General features: G+C 41.8%; 1 protein-coding gene across 3 annotated transcripts in view; it reads left to right on the top strand.

Annotated features, from left to right (window-relative positions):
- The window catches only part of STEAP3 (STEAP3 metalloreductase), a 73,023-nt gene that overhangs the window by 11,618 nt on the left and 37,331 nt on the right, over positions 1-24,074 (top strand). The window contains exon 2 of one of the 3 annotated variants that reach the window (XM_043991803.1): positions 20,396-20,660. The exons of the other annotated variants lie outside the window; for them this stretch is intronic. Coding sequence (XP_043847738.1) covers positions 20,612-20,660 — 49 coding nt within the window. The 5' untranslated portion in view covers positions 20,396-20,611. The remainder of the gene's footprint in view (positions 1-20,395; positions 20,661-24,074) is intronic. 3 annotated transcript variants of the gene reach the window in all.

Raw genomic sequence — 24,074 nt, forward strand, 5'->3', positions numbered from 1 at the left:
TCCTTGGGAAAACGAAAGAAGACATTTGTTGTGATGCTGGGCACACCAACTCTTAAAGAAAGGATTTTCAATCAATGTGTATTTATTGAGTACATACAATGTGCCCATCTGTGGTGGTAATGATGGGGATACAAAAAATCATTTTAATGCCAACTCTGGCCTCAGGGAGTTTACTGTTGAGGAGACTATACACAAGTGTAACTGATGGCAGTGTATGTAAACTGATGAGTGATACAGATGTTAAGTTCTGGAGGTCAGAGGGACTGAGCACTATGGGCAATTTAATTCTTCAGTAAACCTGTCTCTGGCAGGAGCGGAAGAATTTAAATAGGGAAGAAGTGAGAAGGGTGTTTGTTTTTAAATAATTACTATTGCAATATCAGGTTTTGGCAGTGAAAATATAATCATTTTATTAACATTATGTACCAGTAAAGGATTGACCACGTTTCCCTAACTTCTCATGGTTTCAGGCTGAGTGGTAGATAAAGCAGGGAGAGAACTTTAGCAGGGCAGTTAGCGAAAGCAAGAAAAAAGCACTCAAAGACCCAGAAGATAGAGCCAAGAGCATCTCTAAAACCCCTCAAAAAAGACCCTAATGGCGTCTTCTGAGGGTTTTATATCCTTTTTGGGGTCTCAAAGTGTGAGTAAGAAAATGAGCAGAACTCCCCTCTTAGATCCTGAATAAGTTATTTTGACTATTTTAAATGCCCAAATTAATCATAAAGTACAAATGAAGAAAGGTGCTATCTGCATCCTGAGAAAGAACTGATAAATAGAAGTATATATCAAATAATTTTACATATATGTATATATGTATATACATATATACCTATTTGTGTCTAATGGTAGGAGGGGAGGGAGAAAAAAAGAAATTTACATGATCATTTTGTTGTCTATTTGAAAGGAATAGCAAGTTGTGCATAGTAGATTTACAGTTTCATGTGTAGCCATCTTTTTTTATATTATGTTATGGAAATGCTTGTCTTGTTCGCCAGAAGCTTAGGTGTGCCTTGACCAAGAAGGTCAAGGGAGGGAATAGGGCTTCCTACTGAAGTGTGCATATGATAATCCATTCTGGGTATTAACAAGACTTTTGTAATGTTGACCTTAGAATGAACTGCCTCTCCTGACATCTGGCTAGACATGCCACCTGCAAAGAGGAACCCAACACTTGTACTGGGGAGGGGGCATCCAGAACCTTCTGGACCATGGGAGCTGCCTATGGCAGAAACCCCTAAGCTGGCTGGCAGCAGCAGGGGAAAGAGAGAGAGAGGGAAGTTAACTTTTTGTGTGGCTCAAACCTGAAGCCAATAGGACTCCAACAGCTGGTTCCATCTACTTCTCAACATAGAATTTGGGTCCCTTTAGCCTGTGCACTAAAAGGCATAGATAGCAACTTCCCTTCAGTAGCCTATGCCTGTTTTGAGGAGACCAGGCTGATAAGAACAGTTTATGGCCCAGATCACTGCCCCCCCCTCTCCCAAATCAAGTTTCCTCTTCTGGTTCCACTTTTGGGCACTTGTTCCATTGTCCTATGGGAGAGGAGAGCCCACCTCCGTATTTATCTGAAACCTGAGAGATCAAAGGCAAGTTTCCAGGCAATTAGAAAGTAAAAATATCTTTTTGAAATTCAATGGCCTAGTTTTGAGCAATATATGGGAGTTCAGTGTGGCCAACTCTTCTGTGACCCCATTGGGGGGTTTCTTGGCCAAGATACTTTACCATTTCCTTCTCCAGCTCATTTGTACAGATGAGGAAAATGAGATAAACAGGATTAAGTGACTTACTCTGGATCACACAATTAGTAAGTGTCTGAGGCCAAATTTGAACTCAGCGCTTCCTGATTCTGGGCCCACTCATCACCAATTTCCCCCCAGTATATGGGAGGCAGCCAGTTTTAGTGGATTTCGAGTCAAGAAAAGTAGAACTAGAATTCAGCTACTATGTGTGTATGGTTCAGTGGGTGTCTCTTCATAGAAACCATGGGACAGCATAGCTTCCTCTTCTCTTATGGACTAAGGCTGCCAGATCCCTACAGCCCAAAAACCAAATCACTTAATCTATGTGTCTGTTTCCTCCCATGTAAAAGGAGATGCCCTCTGAAACATACCTCAAAGAGTGCTTGTAACCATCAAATGAGGTAATATATGTAAAATGCTTTGCAAAACTTGAAAACCTCTAAAAATGGTGGTGATGGTGGTGGTGGTGGTGGCGGCAGCTGACTGAACGAAGCTTGTAGGGATTAGATATGAAATCCACAGGCCTCTTTTTGAAGCATCTGTACTAAATTCCTCAATTCATTGAATATCTGATCTGGTAGAACCCTAGAAATCACCTCCTTTCTAGATTCAGGGCTCTTAACCTGACAACTGCAGGGATCTAGGGGGTTGGAGGATATATTTCAGGTGATCCCTCATCTTGGGAGGGGTAAAATACATCTCTAACTAAAATTTATCATTTCTGTAAGTACTGAATTTTTTTAAATCCTAAGAAAAAATTCATTCATAGACTTCACAAGAGTGCCAAAACACAAACACACACACACACACACACACACACACACACACACACACACACACCTTTCATTTTGTAAAGAAGACTCAGAAAGAGAATGTAATTTCCCTAATGCTTCAGCAAATCTGTTACAGAGTCAAGATTAGAACCCAAATCTCTTTATTCCCCATGAAACTCGTTTTCCACTTAATTCAGCTTAAACCCCCATACTACCCCTCAGTCTGGGACTTGCAATACTATTTTGGTAGTACTGTATGATTCTACTCTGTGTATCTAATTTCCTGGCAAAGAACATCGAGTGAAAAGAGCTTAGCAGGCTGACATGAATTTTCAGTCATCACAGAAGCTCTGGTGGTGGGGATGTGGGAGAGGGGGAGGAAGAGAGGAAGGATTTGGCTGACTCAGTTCATAGGCATAGTGGAAACTATGCCTACACCGTTCCATGGTCTCCACTAAGAGACCCTCCCTGTGCTATCCTACCAGAACTGGGGAATGAACAGCTGGCTCCTTGTCTCTGGTCGGAAGAGGTTACCAAGGGACAAGATTTCTAAAAATAAAACTCTACTACCTTACATAGATTTTTCATAGGTACCAAAGGCTTTCCTTACAAGAATCCTTTGGGGTTACTGGACCCCAAGTATTATTTTCCTCAATACACAGACAAGGAAACTGCAGCGCATAGAGTGGGTCACTGCAGTGACCCATCTGGGGACTGGAACTGAGCTCGTCTGACCCTCATCCCAGGATACTTTAACCTAGCCCAGCCCAGCCCAGCCCAGCCCAGCCCATCCTAGCCTCCAAAACAAACAATGGCTTCTGAGGCAACATCATGGGCAGCACCCATGGTATGGTGGGAGGAGAATGGAGCCCCACTGGTGCCATCAGTGGCTATGGAGGCAAGCTGATTAAGTTAAGCACTTAGTGAAATTGCTTTCTAGTATCTGAACAAGGAATGAGATTCTTTATTTAAAGTGAGACAGCTGCCGGCCTAAGTGGTTATTAAAAGCTAAGGTCAAGGCTCATTGTGTGTTAGGGCAGGAAAAGCTTTTCTTCTCTCTTTTTTTTTCTTCACACTGAGGGGTTGTGGGAATTATTGAACTGGGGGAGGGGAGCAGGAGAATAGGAGAAGAGGCTTGAAGTAAAAAAAAAATAGGACTGGAAATTTTAGATCTGCCACATCAAATCTAAACCCCTCTTTCTGGCCATCAAGAGCCCTCCCTAACCTGACCACAGACTTCACTCTCACTAATCTCCAATACCGGTTTTGCAATCCAGTTTGAATCTGGTTGTGTCATTGAACACACCTCTAAGATTTTCAGGGGTCACCTTATCATTCTCACCTTCCAGATGCCTAGAAGGCTCTCTCCTCTTCTCAATGCCTATCCAAATCCTACCTGTATTTCAGGGCCTAGCTGGATCTCCACATCCTCCATGAAGCTCTACCTGATGATTCCAAGAGGCCTCACTGATCTCCCTCTGCCCTAAATATGCACTTAGGGTCCCTACCACTTAGTTTAGCAAATAAAAGCATGTTGACCAAGCACATTCAATAACCCCAGACACCCCAATTCCCTTAGGACACTCTTATCCTAAATTCCATTCTTGCTCTCTGGGTACTACAAACTAATCCCTTATAATCCTAAAATATTTAGGGACAATTAAGGTGGTTGTTGAAGGTACCACATTTAAAAAAAAAAATTATTTCCAAGCAGAATAAGGTACAGGGGAAGATGACTAGGATGGTAAGATGACTGAAGACCATGACATACAATGATTATTTGGGAAAAAGCCTGCAGTTTTTTGGCTGGTAGAAGACATGATTTGGGGGACAAGGGATGGGGATGCTCACAGATTTGAAATGTAAGGAACAGAGCACTGGATTTCCAAGAAGTAGATTTAGGTAGACCTCATTTAGAAAGCCTGGGCTTAAAATCTGGTTGTTACTTTTTAAGGGCATGGTACTTTGCCTCAGTTTCCTCACTTGTAAAATAAGGGAAGTTGAATGAAATGAAGAGTTTCTTCCTGCTCTAAATCCTGTGGTCCTGGGATCATTATACTCAACCCTGTATTCTCTAATTACAGGCTTCTTATTAATTGATTGATTAATTCAATAGGAATTGGGAGTGTGTGGTTTTTGTGTTCATAACTCCATTATCTGGTATAGTACCTAGTATATAATAGGGAATTAATAAATGCTTGCTAAATTGAATTAAGTCCCTGCTGTGCTGGGCTTGGGGGATACAAAGAAAAACCAAGACACTCTCTGCCCTCAAGAAACTGCCATTCTTTGGGGTCACATCTTATAAGTCTGTGAGAGGCACAGGGGATGGCATGTAATAGGTATTCAGTAAATGGGCACTGGCTGGAACAAACTTTTCACTGTATTCCTTTAGCTTAAGTGGGGTACAGGGAAATAACCACTGGCTCTGCAACCAGAGTGGATACGGTGCTAAGCCTGGAGTCAAGGAGATTCTTCTTTCCAAGTTCAAACCTGGCCTCAGATACCTACTAGTTGTGAGACTCTTGACAAGTCACTTAACCTGTTTGCCTCAGTTTCTTCATCTGTAAAATGGGAGGAGGAAATGGCATACCACTCTATCATCTTTGCCAAGGAAACCCCAAAAGGGGTCAGGAAAAGTTGGACACAACTGAAAACAACTAAACAACAATACATGTGCAATAAAAAGACCTGGATTCAAATCCCACCTCTGATATTTGCAGTTATTTATAAATTTGGATGAGTCACTTTTATCTCCTTTGGCCTCAGTTTCCTTATCTGCAACATGAGATGGTTTAGAGTTCCTTTGAGTTCTGCATCTGTGACCTATGTGTGCATATGAGCTAAGTACACATTAATAGAGGAAGATACACAAATCCTTTTTTTCTTCCTCTTAAATTTGGTCAACTCTCTCCAAAGACCTTCTAAAAGGAAGAGGATACTTATTTCTATAGAAATGAAACAGTTTATCTAAAGAATAAGCAAACACCTAATTCTTACCAATTGTCATCAAAAACAATGATTGTCAATGTTACAAAATGGGCAAGGGGTAATTGAATGTTGATTGCTTTCCAAACTTCCTTGGCTGGCTCCAGTTGCCTTTCCTCTTTGGTCCTTTCCTAATGAGGGACAGGTGAGTCCCTAAATTGTAGAAAAACAGCAACAAAGCCCCTGCCAGTTTCAAACCAGCATTATGAAGCTGATATATGGGTTATGAAGTCAAGTCATGAAAAACATCCCAAGACCCTGAAAGCATTTCAGGGTCTACAAAATTGGAGGGGTGGGGTGGTTCAGTACTTTGCCAGTTACCTTTCAACAGTGGGGTCAGCACTGCTATAGCTCCTTTTTTGTTTTTGTTTGTGCGGGGCACTGAGGGTTAAGTGACTTGCCCAGGGTCACATAGCTAGTAAGCGTTAAGTGTCTGAGGCCAGATTTGAACTCAGGTCCTCCTGAATCCAAGGCCAGTGCTTTATCTACTGCACCACCTGGCTGCCTCCTATAACTCCTTTTTGACCAGTAGAAGTGTTCAAAGCTGTCATAATAGGAAGAGGGCAAAAGACCACAGTTTACACCCTGGTTCTGACATTTGTCATTGTGTGGTCCTGAGAAAGGCATCGTACCTCTCTTTTCTTGTTTGTGAAGTGGGAATTCTGATGCTTGCAGTGTTTACTCACAGAATTATTGTATGACAAAAACCTGTATTTGATTCATTTCTTTTTTGAGGAGTGCTGTTTATTTATTATTAGATATTTCATGAAATTTAGAGTTCCAAATTTTTCTCCTTCCCTCCCTTTCCTCCCCCCTCCACAAGATTGCAACCAGGTTATATATGTACAATCCACAAGTGTTCTTTTTATCAGTTCTTTCTATGGGGGTGCATAAGTAAGCTTCCTCATTAGTTTCTTAGGATTGTCTTGGATCATTGCATTACTCAGAGTAGTTAAGTCATTCACAATTACTCATTGAACAATACTGCTGTCACTATGCACAATGTCCTCCCAGCTCTGCTCACTTCACTATACATCAATGTTCATTAGTCTTTCCAGGTTTTTCTGGGATCAATCCTGTTTGTCATTTCCTATAGCACAAAACCATTCCACCACAATCATATAGCACAGCTTCTTCCATCATTCCTCAATTGATGGACATTCCCTTGATTCTCAATTCTTAGCCTCCACCAAGAGTTGCTATAAATATTTTTTGTACATTTTTCCCCCTTTTCTCTTTTTCGTGATTGCTATTGTTAACTGTTTCCCTTCCATCCTATTCCCTTACCCATAATATGTATTCTATTATCCCTCTTCTTTCATCCTATCACTCTTCAAAAGGGATTTGCTTCTGTCTGTCCCCTCCCCCACTCTGCCCTTCCTTCTTTTGCCCTCTCTCTCTCTCTCTCTCTCTCTCTCTCTCTCTCTCTCTCCCTCCCTCCCTCCCTCCCTCCCTCCCTCCCTCTCCCTCTCTATCCCTTTCCCCTCCTATTTTCCTGCAGGGTTAGAGAGATTACTCCACCCTATTGAGTGTGAATATTATTCCCTCCTTGAGCCAATTCTAATGAGATTGAGGTCTTTGAGCCAATTCTGATGAGTGTTAGGCTCATTTACCACCCAGATTAAATAGAGTACTCCACCCAGTTGTGTGTGTGTGTGTGTGTGTGTGTGCGCGCGCGCGTGTATGTGTTAGTCCCTCCTTGAGGCAGCTCTGATGAGTTTAAGGTCTTTGAGCCTTTTCTGATGAGTGTGAAATTCATTTACTGCCCTGCTCCTCTCCCATCTCTTCCCCTACTCCATAAGCCTTTTCCTGTTTATTTCATGTAGGATTTCACCTCTGCCCTTCCCCCTCCACCAATGCACCTCACCCCTCAATTTAACCCTAAAGATGTCATCATGGGGCAGCTAGGTGACACAGTGGACAAAGCATCACCCCTGGACCCAGGGGGATCCCAGCCAAAACCCAGCCTCAGACTCAAGACTGTCACCCACTGTACAACCCTAGGCATGTCCCCCAACTCCAATTTTTTATAGTTCTCTAGGGTCTTGTATTTGAAAGTCAAATTTGCCATTCAGTTCAGGCCTTTTAATCACAAATATCTAAAAGTCCTCTTTTTCATTTAAGTTCCATTTTTTCCTCTGAAAGATTATGATCACTTTTGCTGGGTAGGTGATTCTTGGTTGTAATCCCAATTCCTTTGCCCTCTGGAATATCATATTCCATGCCCTCCAGTCCTTTAATGTAGAAGCTGCTAGATCTTGTGTTATCCTGACTGGGGCTCCACAGTACTTGAATTCTTTCTTTTTGTCAGCTTGCAATATTTTCTCCTTGACCTGAGAGCTCTGGACTTTGGCTATAATATTCCTAGGAGTTTTCCTTTTGGTATCTCTTTCTGGAGGTGATCGGTGAATTCTTTCAATTTCTATTTTAGCTTCTGCTTCTAGAATTTCAGGGCAGTTTTCCCTGAGAATACCTTGGAAGATGATGTCTAAGCTCTTTCCTTGATCATGGTTTTCAGGTAGACCAATAATTTTCAAATTATCTCTCCTGGGAGCAGCTAGGTGTTGCAGTGGATAGGGCACCAGCCCTGGATTCAGGAGGATCTGAGTTCAAATCCAGCCTCAGACACTTGACACTTACTGGCTGTGTGACCCTGAGCAAGTCACTTAACCCCAATTGCCTCACCCCAAAAAAATAATTAATTAATTTTTAAAAAATTATCTCTCCTGGACCTATTTTCCAGGTCGGCAGTTTTTCCCAGAAGATATTTCACCTTGCCCTCTATTTTTTTTATTCATTTGGATTTGCTTTATTGTGTCTTGGTTTCTCATAATGTCACTGGCTTCCATTTATTCAATCCTAATTCTTAGTCAATTATTTTCATCAGAGAGCTTTTCCATTTAGCTTTTTCAAACTGTTGACTTTTTTCTCATGTCTTTCCTGCATCACCCTCATTTCTCTTTCCATTTTTTCCTCTATCTCTCTAACTTTATCTTCAAAGTCCTTTTTGAGCACCTCTATGGCCTGAGACCAATTCATATTTTTCTTGGAAGCTTTAGATATAGGGGCCCTGATGTCGACATCTTCCTCTGAGGGTGCCCCTTGGTCTTCCTTATTACTGAAGAAACTTTCTATGGTCCTCACCTTTCTCTGTCGGCTCATCTTGTCTTTCTTTTACTAGACTTTTAGCTCCTTAAAGTGGGGCACTGTTTCCAGGCTGCAGTGTCCCAAGCTTCAGAAGTCCCAGGTGGTATGATTTAAGGAGAATCAGGTTCTTCCCTCACCTGGCCTGTTCCCTGGTGCATAGATGACCCCAGACCAACTTGCTACTCAACCAGCTTTGTGTGCTGTGGTTGTTAGTACTCAAGCCTACCTCCTGGTTCCCAGCAGAGGTGAAAAATCCAAGTTCTGCCTCAGCACCGGCATAGACCCCTGTAGTCTCCCCCCTGCCCAGGGCTCAGCCCTCTCACCAGACTGTGAGCTTAGTTCCAGACGACACTGGTGCTTCAGCTGATTCAGAGGCTTTGGGGGTCTCTTTCTCTTGCAAGGCCTTCCTGGGACTGGATCTGTGTTAGGGTGACTGTAGGGTTGGGCTCCACTCCTGTCTCAGCACAGCAGCTCCCTCCTTCTGACCTTCCAAGCTGTTCTTGGTTAAAAGATGATTTCAGCACATTCTTCTGTGAGTTTTGCTGCTCCGGGCATTTTCCTATGGCGTTATTTGGATGTTTTTTGGAGCGATTGTGTCATGAGTTTGAGAGCTCACTGCCTTTCCTCCGCCATCTTGGCTCCCTGTATTTGATTCAGCAAATTGAATACACATTTCCTAAGCACCTACTCTGTTCCTGGTACCCATTCTAGGCCATTGGGATACAAAGACAAAAATGAAGCAGCCCCTAACCTCAAGGAGTTTTCATTCTGTGGGTAAGTAATTATTAGGTTTCCTAGCTCCCTATTTACCAGATGTGTTTACAAATAAAAGCCAGTCTGTGGCCTTTGGGAACAAGATATATTTATGGCACACATCAGCATGCCTCCTCGTAGCAGGGAGTATGTAGCACAAACATTCCCCATTTCACACATAACAGGCAAGGCTTGTTATGTTTTTTCCCCATAGCATGGGGAAATCTGGCTTTCTTCCAGAATAGCTAGGGACATTAGGGATGAGACTAACATATTAGATATTAGGGATCTGGGGATAATACTGGTACATTAGCCTTCCAGGCCTAGCTAGCATTTATGTAGAGTGTCTCCATGGTCTTAAACCAGCTTGGACTAAGACTTTTGGTTTTTGGTTTTTGTAGGGCAGTGGGGGTTAAGTGACGTGCCCAGGGTCACACAGCTAGTAAGTATCAAGTGTCTGAGGTCAGATTTGAACTCAAGTCCTCCTGAATCCAGGGCTGGTGCTTTATCCACTGTACCACCTAGCTGCCCCAACTAAGACTTTTGGGACGCTCTGTATATTGGTTTAAAGTTACTAAATTGCTCTGTACTCATTATCTAACCTGATCCTATCCTGTAAAACTGGGTATCATCCCCAGTTTACAGATGAGAAAACTAAACCTAGGAAATGTTGTATGTCTTCTTCACGGTCACACAGTCAGTAATGTCAGAGGTGGAATCTAAGCCTGACTCCAGGTCCAGCACTCTATCCATTGTGCCACACACCTATGGTGGGGAATCAGGAGATCTGGCTTTGCTTCTCTTTCCTGTTACCAACTCTAGCCACAGCTATCTATGGTGCCTTTAGTATGAGGAAATCCCATCCATACCCCTGCCTCAGGGCAGGACTACACCCATAGTTTTGTTCTCTTCAAAACCTCTAGAATTTATCTATTTCTCCAGTCATTTTTCTCCAGGGTTGGCTGTTTGGGTAGTTTGAGCCCCATTTCCTTTACTTTTCCATCTGCTCCTCAGTTCAAAGGGCTGTATTGATAATCATTACCTGGGAAACCCAAAGGGATGTTGTAAGGATTCACTCATTTAGTATCTTTGTTCAGTAGTTCTTCAGTCATGCTGGATTCTTTGTGACCCTGTTTGGGGTTTTCTCGGCAAAGATGCCAAAGTGGTTTGTCCTTTCCTTCTCCAGCTCATTTTACAGATGAGGAATGAGGCAAACAGATTGAAGTGACTTGCCCAGGATCACACAGCAGTGTGTCTGAGGCCAGATTTGAACTCAGGAAGATGAGTCTTCCTGACTCTAGGCCTGGCACTCTATTGACTTTGCCACCCAGATGTATCTGTTGAGATCCTATTAAGTGACTAGCAGGGTAACTCTAGACTGTGAGGTGTTAGGCTCAGTGAGATAGTGGCTATAAAGTACTTTTCAAACTTTAAAGTGCTCTATAAATGCCAGTTATTATTAGCCTTTAGTCTGGTGATGACTTTATTCTCCGAGCCTTCTAAAGCGCTCCTGCGGAGATCAAGCAGCGTTGATAGAGCAGTTCTGGGTTGTGCTGGTGAATGTTTAGCAATTGGGCTGGGGGGTGGGCTGGAATATATATGTGGGCACACTCAAAAGTTTAATCTGCATCATTCATTATAACATCATTATAACCATAATGCGCACTAATATATGTAACATTTTCTTTAAGATGAGGCAATCAACAAAACAATAAATCAAAATCTGATTCGTCCAGATTGCTGATTTCTGCGGTGTAAAGACTCCCATCGAATATTTCAAAATGAGCTTCTGAGAGCCCATCCAGGCCTGGCATGCAAAATATAAAACCTCCTTTAAACTTAAGGAGTATCCCTCATGCCTAGCACTGTGTGAGGGAGATAGTACAGGCATACATACCTCATTGTATTGTACTTTAGTTCATTAGATTGTGCTTTTTACACATTGCAGGTTTGTGGCAACCCTGTGTTGAGCAAGTCAATCGACGCCATTTTTCCAACAGAATGTGCTCACGTCATGTCTCTGTGTCACATTTTGGTAAATCTTGAAGTATTTCCAACTTTTTCCATTATTATATCTAGTGGTGATCTGTGATCACCTATCTTTGATGTTACTATTAGAACTGTTTTGGGGTGCCATGAACCACACCAATATAAGAGAGTGATAAATGTGTGTGTTCTGACTGCTTCATTAACAATATTGAAATTAGGGCGATTAGAAACCTTGTAGTGGCCTCTAAGTGTTCAAGTGAAAGTCAAAAGGCAAACTTCACTGTTGTCCCATTTTAAGAAATTGCCATAGCCACCCCAATGTTCAGTAACCACCACCCTGATCAGTCAACAGACATCAACATCACAGCAAGACCCTCCACCAGAATAAGATTACAAATCGATGGTTAGCATTTTGTAACAATAAAGTAGTATGTTTAAAAATGTACATTCCTTAGTTTAAAATATTGAACACTTATTAGATTACAGTATAGTAAACATAACTTTCCTATGCACTGGGAAACCAAAAAATTAGTGTAGCTGGCTTTATCGAAATATTTGTTTTATTGTGGTAGTCTGGAACCACACCCACAATATCTCCAAGGCATTATCTGTAGATGCTTAATAAATTCTTGTTAATTGATTAATTGATTCATAAATCCACAAAACAGTTGAATGACAAGAATTCATATAAAATGTATACATGCTACATGCATTTGATTAAGTGCCAAATAGTGGAACAGGTAATAGATGCAGTGAGTTCAGAGGAGGAAGAGATTGCTAGGGTTAGCGATGGCAGGAAAGAACACGTGGATATGGTGCAACTTGGGTTGGACCTGGGGAAAAGGAGGTGTGATTTGGCTAGAGAGAGAAGAGAGGAAGACTTTTCTAATGGGGAAATGGCATGAGCAAAGCCAAGAGGTAGGAATGTGTCAGGGTTTGTTTGGGTTTTGTTGTTTAATTGTTTTTGTTGTTGTTTTCCCAGAACAAAAAATAGACCTATCACAGGCTTGCATTTCTAACACTTTACAACTTACCTGTATTCACCAGCTGTATGCTCTTAGGATAGACCTCAGTTTCCTCATCTATGAAATGAAGAGATTGTACTGGGTGGCTAAGGGTCCTTTGAGTTTTACACCTGTAATCTTATGAACCAATTAGTGAAATTACAGTTATTGTTCCTGTCTTACCAGTTAGTTGACAGTTCTCATGAAGACTTTATTATGTAGGAAGAGAATACAAGAGAAGGAGAGTCAGACAAGGTATGTGTGTGCCCTTTGCCAACCTTGGAAATTTTGCTGCACTCCCACCCATGTTGTGTTTGGGGTTTGGGTCTTCACTGTGAGCTCTGACTTGAAGGCACAGAATCAATGCCATTAGAGGATGGAATGTGTAGAGAGTCTGCTTGATTTCAAGACCAGGACTCTTGTCATGACTAGTTCTAATAATATGATAAGCTTCTCATAGGCCAGATTGACTAAGGAACAGAATAGTCACGTTAACCAGATCAATTTACTGATGTCTTATCCATCAAATATGGATTCCTGAATTTCAAAGAATGAACCCAGTGGATCACTCAGGATGCACTTGGGGCCCTCACTGTACAAATCTGTCACCACCAGCCAGACAAGATGGTGAAATAACCATTTGAGTAACTGAACTTTGTAGATTGGTTGGACTGGGGATAAATGGGTACTTACTATAAGAGTGCCCAGAGGCCAGGTGCTTGCAGATTACCTTTTTTGAGCCAAATGTCTTATAGCTGTATTGGTGCAAGCTCGGCTCAGTTTCCCTCTTGTGTCTGTCTCCCTACTGGCTGGGACTGGTAGAGATGACAAGAAAGACACAAAAAGCTCCAGGAATAATCACTGGCTAATGAAGGATGGGGTGAGTGATATAGCCTCCCTACCCTGTTACTTTGGGTTGGTTATTACATTTGGTTTTCTGTCCCAAAGATCAAACAGAGGCTCTTGAAACATACAGCTCTTTTCTTGGGTAGAAAATTGGAGGGCAATGCAGCGAGAGACTTTTATTAATTGTCTTTCTGTCAGGCTCTAGTGGTGGTCCCCCTGCCCAGAGTCTCCTGTGCCTGGAAGCAGGAATGAGGTTTACTCACCAAACAGGAAATATCTGCCCAGAAACACACTGTAGCAGTGCACTCTCTAACCGTGCATCATTCACCAGCCGACACTCCTCCACTGTGTGGTCTGGCATCCGGAGCCTGGGCTGATGAGATACTTGGACCCCCTCCCTGCCCCCTGCCTCCAGTGAGTGTCTCAGCTCTGCCTGGAGACCCAGTCTGAACCATCAGGCTCATCTACTACAATCATCTGGGCTTGATTTAGATTGGGCCTAAAAGAAATCAGGTTGTGGGCAAATCCAAACCCTGGAGAGAAAGGGAAGGATCCCATCCAGCTGTAAGATTAAAGGAAGAGCTAGAGTTCTTTGGATGGAATAGACCAGCCGAAGCACCAGCTCTGTCACTGGTAAGTATGCAGAGGGGCTGGAGCCATCTGGGGGCAGGGAAAAATTCCCTTTTGAAGTTAGAGGGACTTGGTTAAAATATCTGCTCTGCTGCTTATTACTTGTGTGACCTTGGCAAAATCTCTGGGCCTTATTTTTCTCATCTGCAAAGTCAAACTAAATTATGTCTAAGGCCCTCTCCTTGTCTTAAATCTGATCTCTGATCCTAAGATCCATGAAATGGTATCACCTGATAGGTACAGGCCCTTGTTAACTCATATTCTGGCCCTCATTTACCCATGATGCCTCAGCTTATCTCCTCCCCTTGCCTAATGTGGAGGCATTGTGATGTGGTGATTAGAGTGGAGGAGCTGGGATCAGAAAGACCTGGGTCTAAATCCTACCCCTGCTATTCATTAGCAGTGTTGTCATGGGTAACTCATGTAGCCTCTCAGTTTCCTTGTCTATAAAATGGGTATACTGCCTGCAGCATCTACCTCCCAGGATTATTATGAGTCTCAAATGTGATCATGTGTGCAAGGTCTTTTTGCAAACTTTAAAGTACTCTACAAATGTGGTTTTTAAACATTGTTTTTCTACAGTAGAACTAAGTCAATTTAGACCATTCTCTTTCTTTTCTTTCTTTTTTTTTTTTGTGGAACAATGGGGGTTAAGTGACTTGCCCAGGGTCACACAGCTAATAAGTGTTAAATGTCTGAGGTCAAATTTGAATTCAGGTTCACCTGAATCCAGGGCTGGTGCTTTATCCACGGCACCACCTAGCTGCCCCCATTTTAGACCATTCTTACTTGGAATTGGGAGTTCTAGTCTACTAGGGTTTTGCCAAATAAAAAGGTAAGCATCATTTATATCTCTGAATTTAGAGGCCCTTTTCATGTATAAGGGGAATCTGATAGACAGTGGGTTTTTAATATCAGGGCTTAAGGTTGTGGGTCCAGCATTTAGTATTATTATTAAAGGATTTATTTATATTCCTAATGCTGTATAATATCATGTGGCCCAATTCTGAATTAAAAATTTTTAACTTATTTAATTTCAGTTCTTGGTACCTGCATCTGTTTGTAAGCTATACCACCCTTAAAAGTAATAACACTGTACCTCTTTAGAAATAGTTTAGAATTCAGATTTTCTTCTTCCATCTCCACCCTTCTATTATTTCTTTTTTTATATATAATGTTTTATTTTTCCCCAAAATTACTGTTTGACTACACAAAAGCCTATAAACTGTGAATTCATACAGTTCTATTCTCATGTGGAGTGGTGGTATAGCCATTTCCTTTTCCCTGTCTGACCAAATTTAGGATTTTCATATAGACAAATGGGCACCTCTGCCATTTGCATCCTATTCTTTTTTTGTAGGAACCTTTCTGATGTTGGGGAGGGGGAGGAGAGATAATGACTTTATTTTCATGGCATCTGCATAACAATTCCAGACAGTATTACAACTGGCCCCAGAAAATGCTACAGTTAATGTGTTTGTGAAAAGGACACAGCTTTTAAAGCCCCGTTTGAGACCAGCTTCTTGCTTTCTCTCTTACTCTGTCTCAAGTTGCCGGGATAATTGTGTGGGAAAGAGGGAGGGCAGCAGCCTGCCAGTGGATGGGTGGAGGAAAGGACAGTCTGGCATTCATTGGGCCCCTCATTTTCTGGGAAGCCTATGCCCTCTACTGGAGAGGGATAAAGGAAGAGTCTGAAGGGCTATGGGAACAGCTAGAAAAGCGTTAGCCCTTCTTGGGTTGGCCTGCCTGGCAGGTCTAGCGAAGAAATGACCCTTCCATGACTGGCTGTGAGGTGAGACTCTGGTCTGAGTCAGAGATTGCCCCCAGAGATGAGGAGGAGGAGAGGTTTGAGTAGCTAGGATCCTTCTGTTTGGAATGGAAAAGACTGAGGGTGGGGAAAGTCAGGCTTATTCTGACACACACTTAGATGGTAACTATCTGTTACTCAGCACCCACCCAGACCTTCCTCTTTTCCTTTCCTCTTTCATCCCCCTCCCCTGGAATACAACTAAAATAACACAGCCTGGAGTGACCTGTAAGCAAGAAACTTGGATCTGCCACCAACTAGCTGGACAAATCACAGCTTCTGTGGGCCTCAGTTTCCTCATCCTTAAAACAGGGATAATAATCCCCTCCACCCTCTCAGAGGTATTGTGAAAACAGAGAATCTTAGAAGTTCCAGGGACCTCTGAGGTCATCTAGCCTAACCCCAATCCAAAGCATGAACTCCCTTCTACAATATTCCCAATAAATAGTCATAGAGCCTTAACTTGAAGACCTCCATTAAGAGGAAATGGACTTTCTACTCAAATAGCCTGTCTCCTTTTTGGACAGCTCTGTTTGCTGGTAATTAAGCTCCCTATAACTTCCCTATAACATGGACAGTCAGTCAGCAACTATTAAGTACCTACTATGTGTCAGGCACTGTGCTGAGTCTGGGAATATAAAGCAAAGGGAAAGAGAGTACTTGGCCTTAAGGAACTCACAGTCTAAGAGGGGAGATGGGAGATAACAAGCAAATATGTACAAACAAGCTATATACGGGATAAATGGGGAATAATTTAAAGAGGGATGGAACTGGAATTAAGAGGGATTGGGAAAGACTTCCTGAAGAAGGTGGGATGCTAGCTGAGATTTATAGGGAGCCAGGAGGCTGAGATGGGGAGAGAGAACATTCCAAGTTTGGGGAAATACCTGGAGAGAAAACACTGTGGAGCTGAGAAATGGAGTGTCTTGTTTGTGGAATAGCAAGGACACAATTCACTGGATCAAAGCAAACATGGGAGGGTATATGATGTAAGAAGATTGGAAGGGGGTAGCATTGGGGGGCGGGGAGCTAAGATGAAAGGCTTTGAATACCAAACCGAGGGTTTTGTATTTGATTCTGAGGTGATAGGGAGCCACTGGAATTTATTGAAAATGGGAGGGGCAGCTAGGTGGCACAGTAGATAGAGCACTGGCCCTGGATTCAGGAGGACCTGAGTTCAAATCTGGCCTCAGACACTTAACACTCACTAGCTGTGTGACCCTGGGCAAGCCACTTAACCCCCATTGCCTCACAAAAAAAAAAGAAAGAAAGAAAGAAAGAAAGAAAGAAAGAAAGAAAGAAAGAAAGAAAGAAAGAAAGAAAGAAAGAAAGAAAAGAAAATGGGAGTGACATAATCAGACCAGTGCTTTAGGAAAATCATTTTGGTGGCCAGCAACTCGTGACAGACAGACCAGTAAACAATTTCAATAGCCCAGGCCTGAAGTGATAAGAACCTGCAATAGGGTGGTGGCAGTATCTGAGAGAAGGGGGTGTATTTGAGAGATATTGCAAAGATGAAATCAATAGGCCTTGGCAACAGACTGGCCATAGCGGGATTTGGAGCCTGAGGGACTGGAAGAATGGTGGTCATATAATAGAGAAGTTTGGAAGTGCAGGAGGTTTTTGAGGGAAAGATAACGAATTCCATTTTGGACATGTTGAGTATGAGATGTCTACTGGACATCTAGTCTGAGATGTCTGAAAGGCAATTAGAAATGCAAAACTGGAGATGAGTAGAGAGGTTAGGGGTGAATAAGTAGATTAGAGATTTAATCAAACAGATGATAACTAAATCCATGGGAGCTGATGAGATCACCAACTGAAATAGAATAGTGGGAGAAAAGGGCTCAGTACAGAGCCCTCTGGGATACCCATGGTGAGTGGACATGACTTGGTTGAGGATCAAACAAAGAAGAATGAGGAATAGTCTTATAGGTAAGAGGGGCAGGAGGGAATGGTGCCCCAAAAACCTAGAGAGAAGAGGGTAATCAACAATGTACTATGGAAGGAAAAAAATGAAATACTTTTCAAAAGGCTTCATGATATTTATGTTTCCTATGAATCTGATCTTAACTTAAAGTAACATTAACTGGGTATGTTCAGTTAACCCCTTTGACATCCCCATGGAGACAGGACACCCTTTTCCTCTATCGAATTCTTGTTCTTAGTTGTCTACAAACTGGTCCTTGCAAAGAAATTCCAGGTGTCAGTTGCTAAGGCTGAAATTTTAGAAGGGATATTTACAAATTTAACCAGGTCCTGAGGAAAAAAATCAGGATAGAGATCTAATAATTCCTTTTTATAATGATTAATCAAAGGAACTATCCTTTTTTAGCCTATAGAAGAGAAAATTAGGGTGGTGGGAGGCCTGGTAAAAAGACTTTAAATTAAGAGGTGGATTATATTCGATAGAGCACTAGATTTGCAAGCATTGAAAAGAATTGTAAATGGACAAATGAGTGAGTGAGAATTTGGTGTTTTATTGTTTTCTTTTGTTTTTTACATTGCCTAGATTTCCCCCTTTATCCCTGCTTTTTCCTTTCCCAGTGAGCCATTTCTTATAACAAAGAATTTTAAAGAGAGAGAGAGAGAGAGAGAGGAGAAGAAATAAATTTAGCAAAACTCATCAATACATAAAAAAGTGACATTATATGCAATGTTGCATAGCCATGGATCCCTCACCTCAGAAAAGGAGTAGGGGGAGGTCTCTTTTTATATTTCTTTTTTGAGGCTAATCTTGTTCTTTATCATTTCACAGCATTTATTTTCTACTTTTTAAAAATACATTTTTTTTGCTATATTTTTACATTGCCTAAGTTTTCCTCTATATCCTTCCCAGAAAGCCATCTTATATAACAAAGAATATTTTTAAAGGGAAAAAAAAAGAAGAGAAAATCAGAAAAAAACTATTGAATTGAAAAAAATCTAAAAATGTGTTATGTTCCAGACTGGTAGACCTCCCTTCTTTTCAAAGGAGTGGAGGAAGGTGTCTTTTCATATCTTTTCCTTAGGGTCCTGCTTGTTCTTTATCATTTTGGAATATTCATTTTTAATTGTTACTGGGTGATTGTTCTTTCCATTAATGTTGTTGTAGTTTGGTATGTATCTTGTTTTCCTGGTTCTGCATAATTTACTTTGCATCAGTTCATGGAGGTCTTTCCCTGCTTCTCTGCCTTCACTGTTTCTTATAGCACACTTAAAGTCTATTACATTCATTTACTACAATTTGTTAAGCCATTCCTTAGTTGATGGGCATCTACTTTGTTCAGTTCTTTGCTACCACAAAAGATGCTGCTATAAATATTTTCGTGTATATAGAATCTTTCTTTTTGTTATCAACATCTTGGGGGCATATGCTCAACAATGGAATCTCAGGGTCAGAGGATACATCAACAGTTTAGGTACTTTATTTGCATAATTTCAAGTTGATTGAAAATGGATTTATTAAGTACTTACTATGTGTCATGCAATATGCTGAGCACTGGAGATACAGATAGAAAGAAGCAGGACAGTCCTTGGTCTCAAGGAATTTATACTTTATTGGGAGAAATATTACAGGTGAGGAGGATGGCAAGTCCAGTCAGTGATGCTTGGGCTAGCCAAGAAGATCATAAGTCCTGATAGTCTGCCATCTTAACAAAGTAGAGTTGGTGACTTCCATCTCATCCAGGTCTTTTGAGCAGTCAGGCAAAAAGGATGGATTTGGAGCAGCCTGAGGCTAGGGAATGGGGTGAAAAGAAGGTAAGAGAGAAGGATGCTCCAGGTGGTAATGGGTCTTCCCATATCCCTACAATCCTTGATGAGTTCTGGTGGCTTGGGACTGAGGGAGAAGGTCCCAATCTGGCCTTTGCCACTTAATACCTGTTACTCAGACCAAATAATTTTATTTTTTGGAGTCTCCCTCTACAAAATGGTGATTTTTCTAGATCTGGGGGTATTAACCTGGGGCCCACTAGTATAGATATCAGGGGGTCCTTGAACTTGGATGGGAAAAAAATTACATCTGTATTAACAACCAAGTGAAACTTAGCATTTTCTTCAACTATGAATGTAGGCAACAAATCACAATAGTATTAGGCTCCACCAAAATGGCAAAGGGGTTTATGACACAAAAAAGGTTAAGAATCCCTGGTCTGGATGATTTCTTTGCCCCTTTCCAGCTCTAAAGACTGTTATATGAAAGAAGGATTAGTCTCATTCAGTTCAGTTGGATTGGAAGTTAAAGAGAGGCAAAATCCAGTTCACTATAAGGAGATATTTATAATGATAAGAGCTATTAAAAAATGAAACAGGCTGCCTTGGGAGATAATGAGGTTCTCCATTCCTAGAGACCTTCAAGCACAGGCTAGATGACCATTGGTTGGGGATTTTATAGAATAGATAGCTATTCAGGTACGGGTTAGACTAGGTGACCATTAGTGGAGGTCCCTTCCTACTCTGAGAATCTTTATTCTATAAAGGTAAAACCCATCCCAGAAGCACTCTAACTATTAAAGGAGCCTCTCTAATTTGAAAACATCTTTAGGACTGAAAGAAAAATGAAATTATAATGGGCAAATGGTAGGTTAACAGGTTTGCTATGGGGCTGCTTCTTCTCCCTGCTTAGTAAGGATGACACTGAACACAATGGTTATAATAGAGAACTATGTAAGGAAGGGCAAGGGGAGGAAGGAGAGTGCTAACCCCATCCCCTTCTTCCCTTTTTCTCTGATTGACCAGAAGATTAAGTCAGAGAACCTGGACTGTCCCCAGTTGCAACTCTGCCAATGAGCTCCATCAGACTTCCTCATACCACTGTAACTTCTCAGACACCTCTCTTCACCCAATACCACCTGCCAGTGGAGGAAGGACCTCTTGTCTAGCAGTGCCACCTTCTGAATAGACACTAAAGCCAAGCAGAAGCCTGGGTGCCTAATATATGCATAACTACAGTACATGAAGTCACTTCAAGAACCAAAATACCTGGCATCACAGCAACACGTCTGTATGTATAGCATTTTGCAGTTTGCAGAGCACTTCCCCCACACACACACACACACACATGTAATCCTATACTTTAATCCCCAGTTTATAGTTAAAGAGACTGAATCTCTTTGAGGTTAAGTGATTTATGCATGGTCACAGGACCCATAAGTGGTATAACTGGGCTCCATCCAAGATCTTCTTTAGAGAATTTTTAGGATAATAGATTTAGAACTAGAACTTCAAAAGGACCTTCTTGAGGACCTTCAAGGTCATTTAGTCCAAACCCCTCATTTTGCAGATGAGGACTGAGGCTTAGAAAGGTTAAGTGACTTGCCCAAGGTCACATAAGCAAAATAACAGGGTCAGAATTAAATCCCATGACCTCTGACTCCAAATACAGTGGTCTTTCCACTGCATCCTGTGGCTTCCTCAGACTTTGAGGCCATTAGTCCTCCTTGATTTTGCTATTAGAACCACAGTCATAAGACTCTGGGAAGGAACCACAGACATCATCTAATCCTGATTGTAATTGGGAAATGTTTAACAAAATAAATAAAAATACAATACGACACAGATGATGTTAATTTGTGGTTGTCTAAGTCGGTATGCAGCCTTCAGGAATCCATTCCTATTTCAGTTTGGCACCACTGACCTAATCCAACCCAACCTCTCCATTTTACAGATGAGAAAACTGAGGTCCAGAGAGGGACTTCAAATAATTTGGCCAGTTACATTCCTGTTTGTTTTTTCACATAGGATTTTTGTTTTTGATTGTTTGTTGGTTATTTTTTATTCTTTTTTGGCCATATTTTTACTTACAAATAGCAACATGGTATAGTTGCTGGACTTGGAATCAAGAGACCTAGGTTTGAATTTGAACAATGACATTGTGTGACTGTTGATTGACAGAGAGCTAAATCTCTATGAGCCTCAATTTGGTCATCTGTAAAATGGTGATACCTGCCTCATAAGGTGTTTGTGAGGCTCCAGTGAGACAAAGCATGTTTCACAAACCTCAGAGCTCTATACAAACATCTTCTATTTATTATTCCATCATCTTACTCTATTCCTTTGATCAAGCAGAAGGGGATCTGATCTATCACACTTGTCATCATTATCATGGAGAAAGGACATTTTAAGTCAGTTTTTGGTCTAGATCTGTGATTTCATCAGGATTTGGAATAGTAGTAAAGAAACTCCTCCTTAACAATGTGTGTCAGCAGCCAGTCTGTAACTTACCATCTTAGAGAGTTCTTTGAAAATGCTGAAAGGGTTCAGTGCCTTTTATGGGGTCACATAGGTAATATAGCAGAGACAGAACTTAACTCCAAAGATGGCCCTCTGTCCCCCATGCTGTGTTGTCTTGAGTAGTATATCAGGGGTTGTCTTATTATTAGCATTATAGAGTTACTAGGATTGGATGGGAGCCATGTCTATCTATCCAGGATAGCCCAGGTCTTTGCTACTTATGGAGTCATTAGATTTGGGTTTAAATCCTGGCTCTGCCATTTTCTGCCTATGCCACTTTGGGTAAATCACTGCTCTCTGAGCCTAAGTTCCCTCATCTGTAAAATGAGGTCAGACTAGGTGACCTCTAAGGTCCTTTCTAATTCTGAATTGATGAACTTAAGATCCATATGGCCTAGGTAATGCCCCATGCTGTCTCCTAGAATGAACTTTCCAAGTTTCCTTGGGACTTGAAGCAAATATGCAGGGCTTTGAAAGTGTCTGGCGCTGTCCTAAGTGCTGTTGGGAATATAGGCACAGTATGAGGTATTTTCCCTGCCCTTTGGAAGTTAGCTTTCTGGTAGGACAGACAATTGATATAGACACACATGAAACAATGAGGTAATAGATGAAACCAAAATTAGTGCTACTGATTCTAAGTGCTGGGAGGGTCGGGGTTCAAAGGAGGGAAAGGTCAGTGTGGTCAAGAGTGATCTGGGAAGACTTACTAGGGTAGGTGGACTTGAGTTGGCCCACTAAAACAAACAAACAAACAAAACTGGGAGTATGTGTCCCTGAGCTAATCGTACTAAATCCAGGAATAGCAAGCACATGAGAAAAACAGCTCCCTAGGGCTCCATGTCATATTTGATCTTCTGCAAAAGTCCCCTGAATAGGGAGTGCTTTGTCCCTCATGTCTCATCCCCCATGGTCTTTGCCCTTCTGCCTGAGCTAGACCACAAAAGGACTAAGCTGGTGGTGGGGTTCACCTGCTTTTGAAAATCCCACAGTGTCACATTAGAGGAATTGGGGGACAGCATTAGGGGACAGCCTTTAACCACTGTAAGACTTGATAATCTTCCCACCCACCCCCACTTCACCCACCCCTCCAAGAGTCCCCCCATCTCATCCCCCCACCCCAATCATAATCTACACCCCCCACACCCTATCCCCCAGTTTTCTCACCTCTCTACATGTTTGCTTCTCCACATGACTTCTATACCCTTCCAGATGTACCCAAAGGAGAGCATGGTTCCAACATTACCAGCCCTCCACACCCACCTGCTTTCTCTGTATTAGTTCTTCCTTTCACAAGTAACAAGTTGTACATGGTAGATTTGCAGTATCATGTGCAATCAACAGTTTTTTTGTGCTGTGTTGTGGAAATACTTTTTTTGTTCCATGAATTGAAATTTTTAAAAAAGATGTGATAATCCTAAAACTCTTATTTGTTCCCTGTAAAACAAGGAAGTACTTGGGGAGGGGGGAGAGGTGGGGGAAACTGTGTGTGGGAGAGAGGGGGGGAGGGAGGGAGGGGCATTTGGCAGAAAGATAAGTGGGGGAGTAAGGTGAAACGTGGCTAAAACAGTTGACTCAGTATAGTGCAGAGCCCTTGAAGTATTCACCAATCAAGACCTCAACATCCCTAAAGGGGGCGGGGTGTCAAGAAATTGAAAGGGTTAAGTCCCTCAGGACATTATTTCTGCCCTGGGTAGCAAGGAGGTTGTCATGATGTTAAGGGGGTGGGGTGGCAGATGTCAACTGCATTCAGGATTTCTTTCTTCCTTCCTTCCTTTCTTCCTTCCTTCCTTCCTTCCTTTCTTTTCATTTTCATGAGCTTTTTAGTTCCAAATTTTTCTCCCTCCCTCCTTTTCTTCCCCTCTCCCCAAGACAGAAAGCAATCCAATATAGTTTATACATGTACAATGACATTAAATATATTTCTGCATTAGTCATGAGGATTTCTTAGTAGGAAAGTAAATTCATGGGGTTTTAGAGCTGGAAGGGACCTTGGAGATCTCATAATCCAACTCACTTTATTTTACAGATTTAGGAGACCCAAAACCCAGAGAGGTAGAGTAATTTAGCCAGGATCACACAGCTAGTTAGTGGTAGATCTGGGGCTCAAACCCTTCTGCTTTTTCCATGACACAGGAACGGAAGAGTGTCTCAGCACTAAGACTCCTAAGTTTGACACTTGGTTGAA

This window comes from Dromiciops gliroides, chromosome 3 (assembly GCF_019393635.1).
Source record: "Dromiciops gliroides isolate mDroGli1 chromosome 3, mDroGli1.pri, whole genome shotgun sequence".
Taxonomy (NCBI): Eukaryota; Metazoa; Chordata; class Mammalia; order Microbiotheria; family Microbiotheriidae; genus Dromiciops; species Dromiciops gliroides.